Here is a 23800-nt window from a genome sequence, read left to right on the forward strand (position 1 = left end):
CAATATTGTATAAAAGAAGAAAGGTAATATGTTTTAATTTACTTAATCGAGCTGTTGGAAATTTGCAAATTTGCATTAAATTTAGGGGTATGCATTTTATATTAAAAAAATTTTTGGGTTGGGTTTTTGGAGAATTTGTAAATTTTAGTCTACTTTTCCATATTTCAAAATGGCACACCTCCTTCCTCTGCCTATTGAAGTTACCACCCCCGGGATTTTTTGAATGGAACATTCTGCTCCTCACTTTAAATTTTCAAAATCAATTGAAGATTCCCACTATTAATTGAGCAAAGAGGACTTTCAAAATGTTTGCTTAATTGCTTTACTTGAAACACCACAACAGCTGGAACATTGTTCTTTATACACAGGTGGCCAAAATTAATGAGCCATGTCAAACGAAAAACAAAAATTCAATTCTTTTTTTGCTGCAGGAGACTATTTCTGCAATCCTGGACAAAATTGTTGAGACAAAATGCAATTTTTGCAACTTCCTACTAACTTTACATTGCCTCTGCAAACTCGAATCTCCTCTTTTCCCCGAATCAATTTTGGATAATTCTGTTAAATATGCTTTAAAAACTTGCATTCAACATTGAATTGGGGGGAGGGGAGAAGCTTTTCTTGAAGGAAGGAGCAAGCATAAACTTACTTGAAAAGTCTCCAAAAACTTTGTCTGAAAATGCAGGTTTGGCATTGGTATTTCCCTTTACTATGGTTACTTCAAACTTCGAGCATAATCTATGCGTGAGTTCAAATCAGCAGCTTTGAGTTGCTGAACTATGAAAAAGTCATAACACTCCTACTAACGGCCTAGAATTGCTGACAGTCGTCATACAACGTTGACAGGCTTCTAGTAAACTCAATCATTTGTAAACTTAACATCAATGACTGAATACAACAAAAATGGAAACTACATATCTTAAACTAATTACACACAAATAAACTATTGCCGAATTTGGCTGTCTCCTTCTGCTACTTGATCTCGACAATTTTTTTAATAATCATCTAAAGATTTCACACAGGTATTTAGATTTACAATCGGCTTTAAAATAGGAATATATAAAGTCTAAATAAAGAAAATAGTATCATCACACATTCCATGCATTAATAAAAAATTTGTCTGTGCATATTGTTACATAATCTTAACTTAATGTCTGAGTATTGTGTTTTAAACTAGAGTTCATGTTATTAATGTTTGTCATTAATGTTTCACCATGTACTGCAACTACGATTATTCCTGAGCATCTGGTGGAAAAATTGTCTCGACTGTACTTCCAAGATAAATGTAAGAACTTGCATATCGTAAGAGCTAACATCCTAAATTTAAGAAGAACACCTCCTGGACTGCATTAAAAAGCCGCAGAGTTTCAACAATAAGTGCTCTGTTGCTAAGATATAAACAGGGGCGTAACTTGGCCAATAGTTTTGGGGGGGTGAAAAGGGTTTCTGCCCTGCAAAACTGAGTGGTGCCCTGCAGACCTAGTAGCAACGGTTTGTCTATAGGTTACTAGTGAAAGCTTTACCAGTGTACACTGGTCTTTACCAAGGACAAACTTCTAAGCAATAGAAACAAACTTGGAATTTCATTGCCTATGAAATTTCTATTTTTCTACGTGAGCATAAATTGTTTTTTATATTCACTTCATTTAGTGTTGGTTTGCAAAATTAAGCTAATAAAGAGCTAATTGGGGGGGGGGGGTACATGATGTAGACAGCGCAACGAAATTTAGCCCAGTGGGGCTAAAAGTCGAGTTTAGTGAGGTAGGAGGACCCACCATGGTTGGGTCCGACGTGAAGTTTTTTTTTGAAATTATACCTTGTAAAAGGGCTGAAAAGCATCTTTCAGACAAAAATTTAGCAAAATACTATTGTGCTAAAAGAACTGATTGTTTATTGAAAATATTATTGTTGATTGGGAAAAATAGGTAGGGGATGTCATGCTAAAACTCTAGTGTTAGACGTTGGGGAAGGAAAGAAACGGCAACCTTTCGTTTCAGATTGCACGTAGTTGTGAATGACAGAGGAAGATGTTGTTTTATTGGGAGAATTTTTTTTTCCTGAACAGAAATGTGCAGTTTCTTGTGTCAAGAAGGCCATGTTTACACATCCAAAATTAAAACATTGCAATGATACAGAAAATGATTTACTGAATTAATGCAAATAAAAGAAAAATAATAAAAATTTACGTGAAAAAGTTAGCAATTCGATGAAACAAAATCGGTATCTTAACGATTTTTTATGTTTTTTAGTTCATGCACTGTTAAAAAGTAATAGAAAAAATGATAAAAAAATCCTATCTTGACCAAAGTGAGGGACTTCATCCCCTTATTCCTCCCCAGTGACGCCGTGCTTGTCATGAAAATAATTTACAACTTAAATTAATTTATATGGACTCAATCTTGCCCTCATAAACATATGCATCAATCATTGCATCCATTGGCTATGACTTTCGGTAAGGAATGCTTTCGCTTTGCTAATAACGGAGCTCTTCCTGACATACCTGTTCCGTTCTCTAAAATGCAATGTCAGGAAGGGAGGTTTATAACAAATATAATATTTCCATTTCAAAATTCGTGAACGGCCCTTTACGAACTTCATAGGTGGCATTTCTGCGTGGCAACAAAGCTCTTCTTGGCGCCCTGCGAAATCTTCGATTGCCCTGCGAAATCGACTATTTTTTGGATTGGGGGGGTGTCACACCCCCACACCCCCCGGTAGTTTCGCCCCTGGATATAAATCACCTGAAAAGCTATTCACAAATTTCAGTGTCAGTCTGCCTTCTAGTGGTTCGTCTAGCAAAAAAGCTTGCCAAGTGATACGATCTACCACCTGGTTATAGACGGCGACAGGCTGAACTTGGCCTTCGGGCCGGAGGTTGCCAGTACCAAATGCAGATTCACGTTTCACGCACGATCATTAAAGCTATTGATTTTACTGACATGAATACAGCGGTTTCGTGAGTTGATTGGCGTAAACCGACTTGCACCCCCTGGAATTATGACACTTTGACAAACACACACAGCCTTTAACAAAGCTTTCAAAACGGTGAAATATAAAATTAAAGCCAAAAAGTAGAAGCTGTGTGCCAATTAGAATAACCTGCAGTATCTGTTACAGTCCTTCATCAAAAAACAATCAGACTGATGTGCGACGTCCTGCAAGGATCATATCTGCACCTTTTACTCTTTATTGGACGACTCTGTATCTGCACGCGTTTATCTTTATTACTTGAGCTAGGCTTAGTTTTATTTAAAGACGTGGGTACTAAAATCTCCCTAAATACGAAACAACCAATGGGAAGAAATGCTTAGCACAAACTTCTTAACAAACGTTTCTCAAATGAAGAGAAAGTCAATTAGCAAATATTTTTTTACAATCATTGCCAAAAGTATTGGAACACTAATGTAGTTTTCAAATGCAAATTCAGCCACCCCCCCCCCCCCCCCCATTATCATTTCGGAACAATGTTGATATACTATAGAAGAAAGAAAAGGATTATGGAGTATGATTTATCTTGTGGCTTGTTTGATATATTTCTATACTTTAAACATTGTTTTTGGGGGAAAGGGGGACGGAAGTAGTTGTATTCAGGAAAACAAATGAAAAATAGAAAAGCACAGCGGAAAGTGTTAGGTGTTCCAAGTAATTTTGGCAGTGATTGTAGGAGCAAGAAGCAATGACGATGCTCTTTTTATAAGGTTCTAAAGCGCTCAGTCATGTACCACAAACTTACAAGAACATACTTTACTGAGCTGCTTATTCAGTTTATCGTGGCGTCTTGTATAGTAACTGTGGTTGTTCGGCTCTTAAAGCACCTTCGAACACCACCTTTAAACACTTTAAACAGGAAATAAACGCTAGGGTTTGTAACTATATTTAGCCAGTACAAATAAAACACTGTTATCCATGGACCGTCAAATCCCTTGTCTTTACCATAGATGATCGCGCTGCAAACAAATGGAAAATAGCAAGCGACATAAAGAAGAAAAAGAATTCCTGAGTATAAAGTAACTTCTGAACCTGAGTTTGAACTTCCAGTAATGGGACGATTTCGGACCAGATACACTATCAAGGCATACAGAAAGGCAATTACAACACCAGTGGCTACAGTCAATGCATGTATGTAATCGGCCATGTTTTGTATTAAACCAGTAACAGTCAATGATATGATCCAAATCAACGCTAGAAATACACTGCATCGAAATGACGTCACTATACGCTTACAGCTGAACGGGAGCAGTACTGCAATCAGTCGCTGTATGGCTATAAATATTACGTAAAGTTGGCTTGATATTGTGCTAAAGACGACAGACAATCTGTGAACCTCAGTCAAAATTTCAGGATATGGTGGATCTAACTTCAGTACCAAGACCAAAGCATTGCTGATTGCAAGTGACAGTGATGCCAGCAAATCGGTCATTGCAAGACTGAGCACAGACATTTGAAATGGTACTCTGTATTGTCCTCCTTTCAAAATCAAGATCATCTCCAGGACATTTAAGACGATGCCAGCCACACCTATTGCCAGGAACGCAAAAGTATGTGTTACCTCCATTCTCAATATTGTGTTGAAAGATCCTTCGAATGCTATTCAAAATGGAAGTACTTCACTTGCTTTGCTATTAGCTATTCCTTGTTGAAAAAAGCTCTGATACGACAAGTGAAATTAGGACAAAATTCTTTTCTCGTTATCAGAAGGTATCTGCTAATAAAAGATGCCTTTTCTCGAAGTAGCTCACGTTCAATTACTTTCTTTTCCCTTTAAGAATATCTAAACCTTCGAATTTCAGAGAAGTGAATCTTGATTGATGACGAATGCTGTCAATGTTGTAGTCCATTTCTAATTGATTGCCATGCAAAGGTGAAATTCATCTGGCTCTCTTTGGATGTTTTACCATCTGTCTGCAAAAACATCTGTTCATGTGTGCATATCACAGCAAGATAATATTGTCAAAAATGACTAATTATAGATTAAGAACCCTTTTATGTGATCTACTATTTACTGAACAATCAAAGTTAAAGGGCAATTTGGATGACTTGTTTTAATCATATATCAACACACGTTTTAATTAAGCGTGCCGTCAACTGAAAGTTAATGCCGTGTTTAATATTACCTGGTTTTTGTACTCACCTATAACATCCATTTTATTAACATTTTCATGCTTGTCATGTTGTAAACTAGTTTGAATTCATTGCTCAGCTCAAAGCGCGTCATAATTTGGTCTAAATTGGCGCCTACTGCTGGGATTCAGCGGCAATTTTATAAATTTCTGTAAGTTTATGACAAGATATCTATACAAGTCGGGTTATGCGTTTTGCTAAAGTTTTTCTGAGTATTCAGCAGTTAAAGTTATTGTGAATTGCTAGAGCTTTTCAGTTGGCCGATGGAACGAAATTTCCAACACATCTAGAAACAACATTAACTGATAATTGTAAGTTTCTGAGCAAGGACTTTGGTTAAAGAGGTGTCCGCAGTCGTTGCAAGATAAGGATAAAGCTTGTGCATGCGATGGAGATTTTCTGCAAAAAATCTCCTCAATTATTAGAGGTGCTGGTGTTCTTGCAAACAACGAAAGCAGAACGTCTCTCGTCTCTTTCTGGATCTAAAGGACAGAACTCAAAGAATTAAAATTAATTTTCGGACAAGCAAACAGGAAAGTATTTCACAAGGAGTCCAGCAGGGATCAGTTATTGACCTATTATTATTGAATATTATTTTAAACGTTTATTTTACTTCTGTAATTTTGCAGATGATAATGCAATGTGGACTGTAGATAATTATGTTGATGATATATCATGTATGTCAAAAGAGAAGTAGAAGCCTTAAGTAAATGGTTCAAGGAAAATTCATTGTTACTGAACGAAGACAAATGTAAATTTATGATAAAAGAACATAAATACAACCGAAATGAAGAAGCAAATGCTAAAAGAGGAAATACCACCATTGGAGAGACGAAGTAGGTCAAACTGCTTAAAATAACATCAGACAGCCAAATTGATTTTGAAGAACAAACCTATGTAAAGAAGCAATAATACAGAAAACATCTTCTAGAACGCTAGCCAGAGTCGCCCAATATAATTGATAAATTTTAAAAGAGCACTGTTGATGAAAACTTTTATACTTGGTCACTAAAAATCCTTGCCCTCCTTTTCTTTATTCATTGACGAACAGTAGACGAAAATCTGGTACGAAGTACAGACCCAAACAAGCAGAAGATGAACCTTCACAACGAAGAAACGAGACAAGTTGGCTTTCAATTCCTGGAAATTGTTTCCTGAAAACTGAACTCAGCTTAAAATTTTTTAAACTTTCATGCGCTGAATGGCACACTACTTTCTTTGCTTTAGCAATGTTATTAATGTGATTTTCAGAGGTTCAATGCCGTCAAATTTATTCCTTCTAGAAATTTGAGAGAAATCTCGCATTTCAAGGAATTTTCTCAAAAGATCAAAAGAAATTTTGCTATAATCCTCACGATTTGGTTCTTCTCGCAGCTAAATCAACAGAGAAATTGAGAAGAAGGTTGTTTTTGAGAAAATTTTCTAATCATACCAAGACGGCTTATTCGCGTGCAGTCTTAAATCGTACGGCAAATTCTTTGAGGTACCTATCATTGATTTCGTGTTCGTGGAATAAAATTCTAGAAAGATTTGACAAGAGTAAAATAATTTCTGGATGCCGGGACACATTTTGAGGCGAGGGGAGGTGGTTTTAGATAAATTGACAATTTTTATGATAGTTTTTCTACCATTTTCGTTGATGCTGCAACATCAATATCATACTTCAGCAAAAAAGAAAGAGAACTACAACCCCAACCCCCCCCCTCCCCGCCTTCCTCCAACTCCAGCAAGGACTTTGGTTAAAGAGGTGTCGATAACCGTTATAAGACAAGGATAAATGTTGTGCCTGCAAATGGTGAAATTGATCTTTTCTACAGAAAAATCTTATCAGTTGTTAGAGGTGTTGGTTGGTGCTCTTGCAAGCATACTTATAGCTGCTGCCCTCTTCAAAAAACGAAAGCCAACACGCCTGATTGGAAGATGACAATATAAAGCCTTACTGCAGCCGATTTGTTGAATTGCATATGGGCAACAGTTACCGTCCCAACGAAACCACCACTTACAAATAAACTCTACTTTGTCTATCTATAACTTAACTTTTGTGTAGCTATATTTTCAGCCATCACATAGTTGTTCCATTTGATATTCGTAGCGCTTGCTTGCAGTGCTGTTACCTTGCAGAAGTATAGACTTTCTTACCTCACTATACTGCTTTACTTGCTATTATCTGGCTTAGTTTTGTCGAGGGGCAAATCACTCACAAAAAATCTCACACAAATTTTGTGGAGATTCTATTGTTTTATCTAAAAAATACCTGGAAATCCTTTCGTTTTTGCAAAAATCTCGCATGCCACTTGCAAGAGTGAACTGTCCTTCGATTTCTGCAACGATTAAAGCCCTGTCTTCTCTGGTTTTCTTTCCGGGAAAGGTATTCGCGTTTATCCCAGTGTTAACCTTCACCCGTGTTCTAGTGCCCACTGTGTCCTACAATTTCATCTGCAGTCAGCTTTGGCTGGATATGACTTGCGTCAAGTCGACAGTCAGCTCGTCTCTTTCTGGATCTAAAGGAAGAAACTCAAAGAGTAAACATTAATTTCAAACAAGAAATTAGAACAACATTTTGCTAGGAGTCCCACAGGGTTCATTACTTGACCTCCTATTATTCAACATTTTTCAATACGATTTTTTCTAGTTCGCAACTACAGAAAACCTCTGTAATTATGCAGATTATCATAAAATTTTGACTTTAAGTAATTATGTTGATGATATTATACATAAATTAGAAACAGAAACAGCAACTCTAAAAATGCTTCAAGGATTATTCTTTGTTACTAAATGACGAAAAATGTAAATTTATGATAACAGAACATAGATAAAACCGAATTGTAAAAGCAATTTTTAAAATAGGAAATAGTTTGATATTGAAAAGAGACAAATAAGGTCAAACTACTTGAGATATCATCAGAGAGCCAACATGACTTATGTACAAACCTTTGTAAAGAAGAAGAAAAACGGACAACTTCTTCAACCAGCCAGAGTCGCCCATTATATTGATCAATCTAAAAAGTGCACTATTGATAAAAACGTTATTACTTAGTCATTTTTGCCCTATTTTTCCTCTTCCATGGAAGTACTTTCGACGAAAATCTGGTAGGAAGTAGAAAAACCAAAACAAAACAAGTAGAAAATGATAGAACACAAAGGAGAAACGAGACAAGTGGCCTTTCATTTCCTGGAAATTGTTTTAGAATTCAGCTTAAGATTTTCATTTGAGCAATGTTGTTAATTTTATTTTCAGAAGTTCAATGCCGTCAAATTAATCCCTTCTCGAAATTAGAGAGAAATCTCGCACTTCAAGGAATTTAGAAGGGACAGTTTGGTGTCGGTAGCTTCTACCGGGAACTATTGATTTTCTCAAACTATCAGAAGAAATTTTACTAATAACAACATCCTAATAACAGACGATGGAAAATGCGACTCCGAGATCAAGCGCAGAATTGGGATGTCTAAGCAAGCTTTTCAGAAGTTAAAGAGAGTGTTGAAAGATAGAAAAATGTCGTTGGGAACTGGGAAAAGGATTCTACGCTGCTATGTTTATTCCATCTTAACATATGGCAGCGAATGCTGGACAATTTCAGCCGGTATGGAGAGCAGGATCGAAGCCGTTGAGATGTGGTTCCTCAGAAGGATGTTGAGAATATCATGGGTGGACCATATATCAAATGAAGAAGTATTGAAAAGAGCCGGAGAAGAAAGAAAGCTAAATAAAATGATTAGAAAGAGACAGGCCGAATTCATTGGGCATATCATGAGAAAAGAGGGTTTAGAAGAGATTATTATCACAGGCAAGATAGAAGGAAAGAGAGGAAGGGAAAGACCTCGGCTGAACTACCTGACAAGTCTCAGCAAGTGGATGCAAGATCAAGTTCCCGAGGAACAGCAAGGAAGGTATAAGGTCCAGAGTCTGATAAGAACCTGTAAGGACAGAAAGTTGTGGAAATCCATGGTCGCCTACGTCCACAAGGGACATGGTACTTAGATAGATAGATAGATCGTTGATATGCTATCATTTTTACAGTTTGGCTCTTCTCTCAGCTAAATCAACAGAGAAACTGTGAAGAAGGTTGTCTTTGAGAAAATTTCCTATTCATAACAAACAAATTCCTATTTATTAGAGTGCAGTATTAAATCGTACAATAAGTTCTTTGAGGTACCTATTATTGATCTCGTATTCGTGGATATAAAATTCTAGAAAGGTTTCACAAGCGTAAAATAAATGGAATGAGAAATTAATGACATCTCGAAGATCTTTTCAAACCTTTGCGACCATGCTATATTGTAAAACCCCTAAAAGCTTGTTATGCCAACCGTTGTTAAATGCCAATTATTCGGACCTTTAGATCGTTACTTGGAAAAGCGTTGCGCTAAGAGGAATTTCGTTAAAATTATTGAGTTTATTATTGATTAATCATATTTTTCAAGTGGTCAACCGCATTATAGTGCTTTAAAATTCAATCTTTGTTTTTACATCGAGTAGCGACGCGACAATGAATGGCAGGTCTTCTCGAGATTCGAGAAACGTCTGAATTCTTCTGTTTCATAAAACATTTTAGCAAACTGATTGAAATTAAATGACTTAAAAATAAGGCGTAACTAAGAATAGACCCGGAAACAATTTAACAACTGAACATAATTTCCGAGGGGGCGACTCACAAATCAATATTTTCATGCGTTGCATTTAATGGTAGCTATGTCAAAACATATATCAAAAATTTTGTATTTTTGTAATGGTAGGGGCAAATTTCAACACCGAATGCTTTTTTAGGCATCATTGGGGGAGGTGATTTTGCAGATCACCTGACTTATAATATTCAACGATCGCAATTTTATCGCAAGGCATTAAGAAAATTTTTTGGATATGTAATTTTATTGCCATTACTTATTACGTAATTTTATTGCAAATTCTTCTGCTCGCTTCGCTCGCAGGTGGCTCATTTTTTGACCCCAGGGGCCTCTACAACCTCTCTGTGCCCTGTTTGCAAAATTTGAACAAAGCTGATAAAATATTAGCTAGTACTGAATAATCAAACAAACAATATATGACGAAATTTAAAGCTGCTTGCGAATTGCATATTTAATTTCAATTCCATAAATATTAGCCGAACTTTCCATCGGATTCTTCCAAACAAATGTATTCCCCACTGAAGAAGACAAGATAAAATGCAGAAAATGAACTTTACAATTACAATCATTTTGTTATCATGAACGACGTGTCAAAAGTGTAATTGGTCGACCACTTGCATCATAAATTGCCTTAGATGAGATGTCGATCTTAATATAAAAAATCATAAATGGATTGTTCTTCTTGCTATGTGGTTCTATGGTTAGGATAGATCACCTGAGAAAGCAACCACTGCTCGATCGTCCTCCGCAAACACAAATATCAATGTCATTATGATTGGTATCTTCATAGATTGTCTAGAAGATTTCTATTTAGATTTTGAGAACCATGCTAATCAATATTATTGCAAGAATCTAGAGATATTCTGATAAAGCCATAGAAATCTCTATGGATAGAGCACAGCTACAAACACCTGACATTTAGTTGCAAGAATTGAATTCTAATTGGAAAGTCAAATGGCTCGATAAAGAATTTTCGGATGAAAAGGAAGATTCGTTGGCCGACCCAGCAAGAGATCTATCAGATGAATTGTTTTGTTTGATTTCTTTAAATCGAAATTGACAAAATGAAAAAAAGCGAAGTTATTACTGATGATCCGTGTAAAGGTTCTGGATATTTTTCCTTTCATGGTAAAGTGTGACAGCCTGTCAAGAAAAGTAGCCATACCCTATGGACAGAATTCTTTTAAACTGAATATAGCAGTTTTTCAGATCGCACCTATAGCCTTTTGAAGCCTAATGGTTCAACTACCAATCTTCAATGACATACCATTAAGAGAAACAAGTTTCCATATTTGGCAAAGGGTATTATAAGTCAGGTGACCTGCAAAATCACCCCCCCCCCAATGATGCCAAAACTTGTTTTGATGATTATCGATGTGTTGTCAACAAAATATTTCAAAAGTCATTCAAAACCTCCTCCGCAGAGGCACTAGACCAAAGAGACTAACAAGAAAAGCCCCCAGCTCCAAGACGCACCAGCAGATTCCGGTTTTTATTCGGGAGATGAACCATGCCTGTCTTCTAGACATGCACTAACCCCCGTTTCAGGGTCATTGAACGTGCGCATTATCGCTTGAAGCACTGGCGGGAAGTTGTCTGGTCCCAGAGAGAACACCTGTGCGAATACTGTTATTAATGCGCATGTGCTATGACCCTGCAACACTGATTGGTTTATAACGGTATTGTTTCGAAACAACGAACTGAAGGTTTCGTCTTCCGAACAAGTTTACCATCGCAATTCTGAACACCCATGTCTATAGCTAACTGAAAATGCCCATCACAATTTCTCCGGGCTCTTGTGGTACTTGCCTTAACCGCAGCCTGTTCTATTATAAATTTAAACGATTTTTGAACTAATACAATTCCCGGGCTTTCTTTAATGCGAAATGTACGCAGCGAAGGCGTCGATTAGAACGTACTTCCTGTTGCGGAACAATCACGTGCGGTGAAAACAAAGGTAACAAAACAATCTTTACAGGAAGCCAAAATGTTCTGAAACAATCGGTGCCGTCGTGACAGTGGGCGAAAATTCATCTGATTGCCAACCAGTGTGAATAGGTTGCTACGACCGAAAGGACCACTCCTTGTTGTGCATACCAAGGTTTAGAAAGACAACGAGGGATGGCTGAGCAGCTTGGTCTTATCAACGGAATGGAGCTGCAACATACTGATGATGCTACGAAAACACTCTTTTTTGACGATGGAATTCGCAGGATCGATTATGTGTTGGCCTACGATGACGAGGAGGATGAAGAGGAACTGCAGAAGAACAGTGAAATGAGAAAAGTTTTCCTTGAAAATCTAGTACATCAAGGATTGCAGGTCGAAGAGGCCCTAAGCACAAAGGTAATCTGCTTTTTAGGCCATTTTTTATTTATATTTGCTGTTCTAAAATGTTATCCAGTTTCAAGCGATGAACGGGAACAAAATGGGCGTTTTCCTTTGAGGCCTCGCAAATTCTTGGGGTACCCTGTTGCTGGAATTGTTTCCAAAATATCCAGGCAGCCGAAAAAAGGTTTATGAAGCTCGATTCAAACGATTTGCTTATCGTTTGTTAAATTGAGGTTCGCCGCTCTACAAAGAAAGAACCACAAAAAGAGTGTCTCGTGATATGAACAAGAAACACCTTCGTAGTTTTCTGGTATTTGTCACTCACATCAAGGAAATATAAATTTAATTCGAAAAAGAGACTGTTTTGGCAGGTTTTATCGCAATCTCTAAGCTTGGTTTTCAGAAAGATTGACTGATGTCAACTGAGTCGATTTGTTTTTCTCGATTTTCAGGGCAATTCAATCGATGGAATGGCCACACCCCTTTTCAGAAACAGTGATATTCTCCTTAATTAAATTCCCTACCGAGAATTTTTTCTTTGTATTCCCATTGTTTGATTCCCAAACAGTGCAGGGCGGATAGAAACATAAAAGATCTGGAGTGGGGGAAGGGGAAGGGAGTGTGTTGGTGCTTGGGGGGTAGTATGGGTGCCTATGATTTGCTCAACGATCAAATTTCAGTCCTGAAAAAGAGGGTGCGCTAAACGCAACGAGAACTTCTCGTAATTTCACCCCAAAAAAACTTCAGTCCAATTAATACTATTTTCTAAAAACTGATTGTTCCATCGAATTTTCCCATTTATTCATGTTTTCCTACAAGTTGTGGTCAAGATAATGATTTATTTTCATGTTTTTGTTTTCAGGACAGCCCAAGAGATGACTATGGATCTACGTCTCCCACACCCTCTGGTGAAAAGGTATCAAGGCCATCTCTTTATATTTCCTTTAAAGTCAGGGGTACCTTCACATGCTTGCTGACCCGGTAGCATGCATATATGGTTGATAATCTATTCCCTCCCTCCAATCAAAGTTTGAGTGTACGTGTTTTATTAGAGACTGTAGATGTTTTGAACATTATGTTATCAATCCTTATATTATAATTGATAGAGACGCTACAATGGCAACCATTGCCAGGGCTGTGCCCTGCACTTTTGCCTCCAGTTTATGTGATACATGTTGTTTTGTCCCTTTGTCATTTGCTGAAGTTTGTTCCAGTTACTTTAGAAGAAAGTTTTTCTACCTTAGAAACAAGTTATGAAGCTAGTTTTGTTAAAGCTTATTGTAGTATCCTAAATTATTGAAGTCTTATGGTTTTGACATTATTTTGTTCTGCTTTATGACTTTTGTTGTTGTTAGTTATCACTACCATTAAACGTTTGAGGTGAATCTAATGTAACATGATATCTCTAACAAAACTTCTCTTTTCAGTCTGTTTATAACTTGTCTGTCTAACCCACTAACCACAAATAACATCTTTTAATTAATGTTAGCAATCTTATCTTACCATCTAGATAACCATCCTAAAAGCGTTGTATTGTAAAATCTCTTGTGGAACAAACATTTCATCAGGAGGGGTTCTAATAAACTTCAAGCCTAGAGCTTATCAGTTCCCAGCAAGATGTTAACTTTCTGTCCTCTGATGTATTTTATTTAAATTTGACCAAAAAGCAAATTATCAACATTTTGAGTCATGCTATTATTCTACTTTTAAAGATGTCAAAATGTCTTTAACTACTTTTTGGGATACTTGGCTCTAATTCGATCTCAAATTTTGTGTTTGCCTTTATGATTCTTGTTTCAAGATTTATTTGTGATGAGAAATCAAACAAAGCACAAGAGTTTTTACAATTAATTAACAGTAACATAATGATAATTTTAATATTGCTTTTGCAAGCACTTGCTGCCTGTCTAAAACTAAACACTTGAAAATCACTGTCTTAATTGATATTAAATTCTAATAATATATAACCTACTAACCTGTAACTATTTGTTCAATTTCAAGGAAAATATATGTTAACTTTAAAAAATTACTCAATGTCTTTCAAATAAACTTCCCTTTTCAAAGACTGATGAAACAGCAACACAGATCATTGAATCCAGCACAAAGAAAAAGGTAAAAATCCTTTTATGAACTAAGGTCCCACTGACAGGTAATTGTAAACATAATTCCTAGTTATCCTTGATTTTGCATTATGGTAGTATTTCTTTTTGAGAGAATAGTTAGAAACATTGCAAGCTTAAGTTCTCCTCAGTAGATCAATCATTTGTGAAGCAACAAAAAGGAAGTGTCCTTGTTGTGGTTTTTTCTGTGTAAATATGTCACAAGATCTCCAGAGAAACAAAGGTGTTGATTTTTGTGAAAACTGGGTCAAAGCAGAAGTTATTGCCACAGACCCTGTGATTTGACTGTTTCTTTAATAGGTTCTTGATCTACAGAGGAAGTATCTAAGAATTTTCAAGTATCAAAAATGTCAGATTTCTAGATAAGTTAGTTGTCAGTTAAGTCAGTAATTGTTTCAAATAAATCAGTTTTGGTATAAATGTATGATAGCTAAATTTGAGTAACTTTTGTTTGTCGTCTGTTTTTGTGATTTCTGAAAATGTTTGTGGTTTCTCCAACAAGCCATATTAGCAAACAACTTTCTAAGTTTTATGGTGGCTAGTAACTTTAAGATTGTTGTTCCTATGCTAAAATCAGTTTTCAAATGTGCTGTCCAGTTCGCAAGTTTTAAATGGTTGCAATAGAAAATTTGCAATAAGTTATATTTGACAGTTTCCACACGTCAGTTGCCCTGCATTTCCTCTTTATCAGTTATTTGCATTTTTAAATCAAAGTTATGTGTCCAAGGATCCTCCATTGCCCACAAACAGGTTAATCAATTTTAAAATCAAAGAGTCTGTTGATGGCAACACATCCTCTAGATAAGTCTGTCTTGCATAACTATTTTGGCAAAAATGTAATATATACTGTCTGAAAATGATTTTCTGTCAAGAAATTAACAAGTAGCAGGCCATGAGGATTTAAAACGAACAAAAGCAGGGTTAGAAGCATGGGGAAGGAAGAAGCCCACACCCTATTTATTTAATGTACTTCTTACAGAGTACACAATAATTATTTCTGTCCAATCTCTTGATGTTTGCTGTTGATTTTTCATGAGTGTATGCATCACTATTATTCTTTACCAACTTTTTCAATAAGTTTCACATTAAGAAGTCTATGCTTGATTTTAAGAGTAATGTACTGACTATAAGGATGTTACAGGATTTAAATATTTCAAACAGATTTAAACATTAGTGCGAAAAGAGGGCTCAGTTTGCTGGAGCCTGACTCTTTGCTTGTAAGAAAGGGAAGGTTGTCCTGATTTTTTAGGCTTCAATAAATGTTTACCGTGAATCTTTGGTAATTTTTAACGTTATTTCAGTGGTATCCCCGTCTTCATCTACGTCAAATAACCTGAAGAAATCTTTTTGATTGTAAGAAAATAGTCAATTTTGAGGAATATGAATCAATTATTCCCAGAAAACTGTCCTTATCTATCACATCGAAGTTGTTCTTATCTTTTTTTAAAATGCTTTTTTTATGTGCTATTTAGTTTGACCAACCTTTTGCGTGACTTGATTTCACAAGTTTTAGTAATAATCAACACATACCTAAGCCCCGAAAATCGGGCTTGCAATTAAATCCGAGTTCAAATCTCGTCTTATTTATCACTTCTGATTTTTAAGCCTTAATTAATCCTTGAGTTCTTTTCGTTTCTTGACACGATTTTTTTAATAAAGAGCGTCAGAATTTTCGGGGTTTTTGGTGAAGGCTCTTTGAAAGTGTTGCCTGATCTCTCTATTTGAGCCCCAAGCAAGTAAATGGTATTTTTCTCGTTTACAGGAAAAGTTGACCCATTTCATCAAAATTCATGCCCCGTTTGACGAGCTTCTTGACATTGCGGAGGATATGAAGATGAAAATGCCAATCCAAGAAAATGATGTCGTAATCACGTCTTGGGTACAGAAGAATTTACCATGGCTCGACAGGGCGATTAAAAAGAACGACCCTTTTGTTGTAAGAGACAGTTACGTAAAGGAAGAGCCAAACTTTTTTGTAGCCACCTTCGACAAGTTCCGGTTGAAAGATTTCATCGGCTCATCAAACCAAGACGAGTTTTTTTCACCTGCAGAAAGAAGCAGGTACTGTGATGGAAGCATAAGTCCATCTGAATAAATTCTTTACGAGCGGTGTTTACGTGCAATTTTCCAGTTTTATTATTGCATTTGCTGGTCACTTTTATGTTGTTTATCTGTCTTGAAAAACAAACCAAATTTAGGCAATACCCTTCTAACTTTGTCTCTGTGTAGTTGTGTCTCTGTATAAGTTTCTCTTTGTTTGTCTGAAATATATCTTTAAGACGAAGATACAGATAAACACAAATTCTGATCCTTTTTTTCCTACATTCGGGGAATGTTACAAACATCTAATGATTTTGCCAACCATTTATGAAAAGACGGGAACAAGACTTAACAGCGCCATATCCCCACATGCCAGTTAACCCACAACGCCATATCCTCACACGCCATACCCCCTGATACTTGGCTTTTCGTTGCTTAACCTACACCAGCGAGTTATATCGAGAATTTTTTCAAAAGCTGTTGCACCTCATCAACAGTCATTGCCTACCTAACCGATTTAAGGTTAGGCCAATATGCCAACAAACTTTCCCACTCTAGGTAGTGTCGTTTTTAGCAGAAAGTAATTAAAACCAACAGCCTTTAACTAACATCGAAAGAAAAGGAACAAGTGAAACGTAAAGCACGGAAGATATAAATTCGGTTTTATTTCCTTTTCCTAGACTTGTATACTACATATGCGAGAAAACACGTTACGGAGATGGAAGGCTTCAAATTGGGATTGATCACATGGTCCACGAGGGAATCTTCTTGGCGCAGTATACACTTCATGATGGCAGAGTGCACGAAGAGGAAGGGCAGCAACCTGAAAACGACCGGCAGCGTTTGCACCATGACTGGGCCAGCTTCAAGCGCATTTTCAAGTACCAGCCGATACCAGCTATCAAAGAATATTTTGGCGAGAAAGTTGCTTTGTACTTCGCATGGCTTGGGTTTTACACTACGATGCTTTTGCCTGCCTCTATTGTTGGTTTTATATGCTTTCTGTACGGTATTGGAAGCTCGTTCAACTATGTTCCCGTCAAGGAAATTTGCAAGCCGTCCAACGAGAGTCTGTTCTACATGTGCCCACTCTGCGACAAGCTCTGTTCCTACTATCTGTTGAGCACCACTACGTGTTTATATGCCAAGGTTACACATTGGTTTGACAACCAGGCGACCCTCTTCTTTGCATTGTTCATGTCATTTTGGGCTGTGTTTTTCTTGGAATTCTGGAAGAGGCGACAGGTTTCTCTGGCCTATGAATGGCATACGATGGATTTTGAAGAAGAGGAAGAGCGCCCTCGACCACAATACGTTGCAAGGGTGACAACGCTGAAAGAAGATCCAGTGACTGGAAATATGGAGCCAGTGATGCCTCCGTCACAGAAAGTACCAAGGCTGGTTGGTGCAGGGGGCATTGTTGTTTTCTTCATTATCCTCGTCATTGCTGGTGTAACAAGTGTGATTGTCTATCGTGCCGCCATTTACGCCATCTTGCTCTCAACTAGTTCAACTGAGATCAGAACTAGGGCCAAAATAGTTGTTGCAGGTAGGTTGAATCGAAACTTTTTTTTAACATACTAGTGACGTTTTAACACTTTTCACGTCATCAATGAGTCTAATATATTCATCATCATCTTCATTCGTCATCAGTAATCAGCCATCATCAGTGATCAGCCATAATCAGTTATCAACCATCATCAAACAACTTCAATCACCGTCATTGATCAGCTTCAACCACGATCACTATGATCAGTCTCCACAGAATATTGATTGCAGATTGCACCCTATCAGCTGCAGCCAGTTTCCTAAATGCTTCTTGGTTTGCCAGCAAAAGATTCTTTTATTCACCTTATAGGTACCGCGGCATGCATCAACTTGCTGGTGATCAACATTTTGAAATTCGTGTACCAACGGGTTGCTGTGATGCTTACTGACTGGGAGAATCCTAGAACACAGACTGACTACGAAGACAGCTTCACCGTCAAAATGTTCTGGTTCCAGTTTGTCAACACATACGCATCGGTTTTCTACGTCGCTTTCTTCAAGAACGAGTATTTTATTGGCTCTCCTGGCAAGTACAAGCGATTTGGCGGGGCAACTGCTTTCCGATTTGAAGGGTGCTCAGCACAGGGTTGCTTCTTGGAGTTGTGTGTCCAGTTGATAATCATCATGGTCGGTCAGCAGTTCATTGGAAACGTCACAGAAATCGGAATCCCGTACGTACCTTTGATCCCATATAAACATTATCCTATGATGTCGCAGCTTTTTTACCGTGGGACTTATTTTACTTGGGCCAGTGCACATATTCACCGAAAATTTAATTGAAAACTGCAAGGTATTAAAGCGCTTTTCTATCAATCGACTTTTCATGACTTTCATCCTGTGCAATGCCTGCCAAAACTGCTTGAAACAGTTTTAGTCAATTCTTCAGTTTTAGTCAATTCTTCAGTTTTAGTCAATTCCTCGTTTGTTTACAACTCATGCCTTAGCAAAGCTAAGTTGCCCTCTCTCTCTCCCAGCACAATATTGCAACTGCACCTCAGCCATTCTAGTTTCAAACAGGTCGTTCAAATAGTATATTTCTATTGAGGATAATCGAACATTCTTTGAATAGGCAGAGGGAAAACTGCTGATGCGAATGACAAAATACTTTTGGGTTTTTCTAAAACTGTAGGCAGGCGTTGTACATTCTAAAGCCAAAAGAATCACATCAATAATTGCATGTCTCCTGTTTATTCTCTCATTTTGAGTCTAAACAGAAGTGTTATCAAACGGAACGATAAAGTGGCCAATCGCTACTCGATTAAATTCCTGTGTTAATATTTGATTCATATTGAATTGAATCATTCTGAATTTTTTTATCAGTTGGTTGATGAAGATGCTGAAAAGAAGAGAGGCCAGCAAATACACAGCTTCTCGACCCCAGTGGGAGATGGACTACGACTTGCAGTCCCAAGACGAATTGTCACTTTTCTGGCAGTATCTTGAAATTGGTACGTGCCGATTTCCATTGCATTTGTGACAGCTACACAGCTAGTTCAACATACTGATTTTCTTTATCATTCATTAGTCTTGATCTGATAATATGTCAAAGTTTTGTAGATATTTTCATATACTTGTTTTCAATTCAAGTATACTGAAAGTGAGGTTAATCGGGGGGTTGACCCGTTTATTTTACTGGCATGGGATTGTATGGGCATACATTGTTTGGCCAATTGCAATGTTACATATTTGTCAAACAGCACCTTCTGCTTCAGCCTTCCCAATGATTTGTTCAAAGAACTGGAAGCCACCCCATGTAGCTGATCTGGAGCGCTAAAACAACTCATTAGCAGGTTTCACCCCAGTTGTGCAAAGACCTTATTTGTCTCCTCCTAGCTCTCTTACAAACATGTTGTAGCTTAAATTCGCTTCTACTTTATAGTTCTGCAATACGGCTTCGTCACAATGTTTGTTGCCGCATTCCCATTGGCTCCGTTCTTTGCCTGGTTGAACAACATCGTAGAAATTCGATTGGATGCCGTCAATTTCATAAAGAATTTCCGCAGACCAGTCGCCCAGAGGGCTGAAGACATCGGAGCTTGGTTCTACGTCCTGAGTACACTGACAGAGGTGGGTGTTAGTGAATTTATTTGGAGGAAAGCTGTAATGAACGGGTTGGGATGAACCATGAGAGAAATATGGAAGATTTAGTTTTTTCAGTGCTCGACATTCAATGCCATAAGAATTACATGTGGACATAGACTGACATTGAGTCTTTTCCAAATGCTCTCATTTCAGCACTTATAATTTTGACGATAATTTTCTGCAAAAACATAACTCTTCAAAACATTGCTAGTGCTTTCAGTTTCAGTTTATTCAGGAGCGACGTGTTGGGTTGATGGTTAACAAGAAGAGGTGATTTCCAAGAAGCCCCATAGCATTTCGCCCCTGCTTTCCATGCTATCAACAAGCTTCGTTGAAGCATGATAGCAGTGAGTATATTCAATATTCAATATATGTATAAACATGTTTTTTCTTCGCAGATGTCAGTGTTGGTCAATGCATTCGTGCTTGCATTTACATCAGAGCTTATCCCAAAACTGGTCTACACGTACAAGTACAACATCGAAGGCACATTACATGGTTACGTTGATTTCAGTATGTCCTATTTCAATGTTGCTGACTTTACGAACTCATCGAGACCTGACAACCCAACCGCCAATGTTAACTACACCATGCCTTTTTGCAGGTGAGATGTTGATAATTGAATTGCATTTGTTAACAATGGCGGACTTATTTTCACTGTGTTGTTAATTGAGTTGAATGGCGATTTCTATGGTTAAAGTTGATTTTTGAACTAAAGGCAAGCATACTCAGTGCTGCGTCAGAGTTTCAGTTTCTTTAACACACGACTATATTCTGGACCTTTTAGGGCGCCCAATACTTTGAGAAGGGTACATAAGATAATTCTACATATAGCTTGCCAACGGAAATCTCAGCTGGAGTACCACAGGGGTCTGCTTTTAGACCCTTACTGTTCAATATCTTTATAAACCTGTTTTATATGGTAGTTGAATCAGATATATGGAGCTTTGCTTATGACACAGCTATTTACTCAATATTGTGAGAATCAGGCCTGTCACTGTGCCTTGAGTGAGGTTCAGGAATAAGAAAATTCAAATCCGTTACAATTATCGAAAATCTTATGTATCCTCGCATATCTTGAAAAAAATATACCAGAAGGATTGGGCCCTCCCTTAGGACGGGGGCACCAGGCACAGTGTCCATTTATGTGGCCTCTGTACTAAAAAATGATCTGGATCATGATCCAGATTCCGTTTTTACGTTTGCTACATTTAAAATGGGTATGGTAAATGGGGAAATCATGTTTGGAAACTTTGTTATTTTCTAGCAGACTTTAGGAATTGATGACTCTTATTCATGTGTCGATTTTGACATATTTTTTTGACTTTTAGCAAGTTTATATACATTAAATGTGTCTTGAGTTCTGTTTGTATGAAGCGAGCGGCTCGCATCTTAGCTAGTAAAAAGAATCTACCAGGGCTATCAATAGCTGTCAGTTGTTCTCTACTATGCATGCAATCTAGATAAACGTGTAGATAAACGAATGACTGTTTATTTTGCCACAGGTATCCTGGATTCCACGATGGTTCAAGCCCGTATAGCTACAGCAAGGTATATTGGATCACACTGGCAGCTCGTCTCGCTTTCGTCTTTGTTTTCCAGTGGTTTATCACAGTCGTCAGCAGAGTTATTGCTTACATCATCCCCGACATGCCAAAGAGCCTCGATCTGAAAATCAAGCGTGAACACTTCCTTGCCAAGGAGAAAGAGATTTCCCACAGGGAAGCAACAGGCAAGAGAAAACCACGCACAAAAGAAAAGCAGAGAGGCGATTCGAAGTGGAGCGAGGACCTCAGCAAGACCGAGACACAAATGCTGTAATCCCGGGACAACTTTTTTGTACGTTAATCTTTAGTTAATCTTAAGAATCAGTCAATGTAATCGCTATTGATAATTTTTGTATTTAATTGTTGCTGTATTTTTTGTAGCAGAGAACTCGTCCGTATTCACTATAGCCTGGATTTGCTTTATGTTCTCTTCGAAAAAGTGCTGAAATGAGGCCTATCTTTCTCTTGCCCTCACTCTGTATATTGGCAATCCACTATCTTTCCTTGTACGAGCAGCACATGTATATATCACATCTATGCTACTGTGATATTAGCTACACCCTCGTACATCACATTCCCTATAATTTTCTTTAAAGTCATCTACCTCCAGTGCCCCTCCCCACAGTCGTACACCTACCCCAGTTTGTTATGTCCTCTTTGTGGCTAATCAATCTCTTATTGATTGTTTAATTTTGTGACGTTACTTCAAAACAAGAACAGTATTTATTTCAACTCATCTCTTTTATCGTAGCAAACGATCGCCTCGCAAACTTTTAATTCTATTTTGAGTTTTCGTTGAAGAATGCATATTCTTTATGTCATATTTAAAGTCTTAAAACTTAAATTTTTGTCATTTATACAGGGTATTTTGTGTATAATACGATCATTCCACATTTCGCTGTAAAAGCAACTAGTCTATGCACGTAAATGGAGGTTTAGAGCTTATTGTATTATTTTTCTACTGTTTTTTTGTAAATCTTGGGTTTAAGGTATATAAGAAAATTGAATAATTATTAATTGCAATTAATTTGACGTTTTCGTGCTCGTATACCGTGTTGTCCATACGGTTTTTTGTACCTCCCTCCTTCCTCCAATTGATTCCGATAAACTACTTCCCACTTTAACGAGCTGTTGCCAGGAATCGCCTAAAATTTTGCTGGATCTTATTTATTTATAAGAACACATATTTCCTCTACTAATTTTAACATAAGATTTCCTACAATAAAACTTACGAGGAGTCCCCTTTCTAAGGTATTTTAAGAACAAGCCAAACCCGCTCGAGTGATGCACCATAGACACCAACATTCCACTAAAAGAGATGCGAGGAGTAAACAGAATTTCACATATTTGTTAGAATCAACCTCGTACTACCCCTATCTCTATCCTTTCACCATGCACAATTTAGTTTTTAGCAAAACACGTAGGTTCCCAGCATGCACAATAAGCAAACTATTTGTTGACACCTTGTAGGCCTTGTAATAGAGAACATGCGGCCGTGCTAGGGAGAGTTTGGGGGTGTGACACCAACCCATCCCTCAAAGAGTCATTAATTGGTTTCTTACTCGATTGATTTGGCACTATTGCTTATCCGGTAAACTTTGTGATTGGCATTATTCATGAAATCATCCTGCCAAGCTGTGATTGACACCGCCCCCAAAAAATTTCCCTAGCGCCGCCCAGTCAAGACGTAGCGTTTACGCGAGTCACGTTTTCCTATGTCGCATTTTTTGTAGCACCGGATAAAAACGCTGCTCAGTTGTTGGAACACAATTTTTTATGTTAATCTATCAAGCTTTATTTTCTTACAATTTACAGAATTATTAAAAGGATTGAATGAGTTTCCTTTTTCTTCTTCTGCAATTTTCCGTGCTTGTTTGTTGGCTATGTTAGGGATGGCCCTGAAGGCCTATATCAAAACACAAGCGAGGAGAAGGAGGCTTTCAAGCGATGAAGATAGCGGGAGGGAGTTAACACGATGTGTTTCGGTTCTAATAAATTATTCGTTTTAAATATAAGAGCTACTTATCAAACCTGCCTCGAGAAGGATTGAGACAGTTTTGCAGTTCTTGCAACAAGACCTTGTAGGATCAAATAAAAGTTGATGGAACCGGCCTTGTTACCTACAAATGAGCTATTTGAACTCAAGAAGAATTTCATCCCCCACCTAGACAGATTAGTTAAACACCCAACCCACCACTTTCTGACAATGTGTATTTCAACATCGAGTTTGTGCATTAAACAAACATGCTTTAAAGAAGATAAACAACGAAATGTAAATGTGAACAATGAATAGTCCCCCTCCTTTTCTACACCAGTCAACTAAGATTGTCATCTAGGTAGTCTTTATAAATCTGATTAAAAGCTATGGGCAAAATAATTTTTTTATTA

General features: G+C 37.4%; 2 protein-coding genes across 3 annotated transcripts; both read left to right on the forward strand.

Annotated features, from left to right (window-relative positions):
- The first annotated feature begins 8614 nt into the window (after positions 1-8614).
- On the forward strand, positions 8615-9100 carry LOC148958590 (uncharacterized). Its single transcript, XM_089112185.1, has one exon. The coding sequence runs from the start codon at positions 8615-8617 to the stop codon at positions 9098-9100; it is 486 nt and encodes a 161-aa protein (XP_088968311.1).
- A 2648-nt stretch (positions 9101-11748) lies between these two features.
- LOC135692170 (anoctamin-4) lies at positions 11749-23241 on the forward strand. Of its 2 annotated transcripts, XM_065210229.2 has the most exons (10): positions 11749-12090; positions 12938-12991; positions 14140-14187; positions 15958-16256; positions 16916-17784; positions 18094-18454; positions 19104-19231; positions 19663-19850; positions 20264-20469; positions 21371-23241. In XM_065210229.2, the coding sequence occupies exons 1-10, from the start codon at positions 11866-11868 to the stop codon at positions 21684-21686; spliced, it is 2694 nt and encodes an 897-aa protein (XP_065066301.2). In that variant the 5' UTR covers positions 11749-11865; the 3' UTR covers positions 21687-23241. The 2 variants fall into 2 exon arrangements, with proteins under 2 accessions (XP_065066301.2, XP_065066302.2); XM_065210230.2 differs by lacking the exon at positions 14140-14187.
- The last annotated feature ends 559 nt before the right edge of the window (positions 23242-23800 follow it).

The sequence above is a fragment of the Rhopilema esculentum genome, chromosome 13, assembly GCF_057945365.1.
Source record: "Rhopilema esculentum isolate cy_ngs chromosome 13, ASM5794536v1, whole genome shotgun sequence".
NCBI classification, from domain to species: Eukaryota; Metazoa; Cnidaria; class Scyphozoa; order Rhizostomeae; family Rhizostomatidae; genus Rhopilema; species Rhopilema esculentum.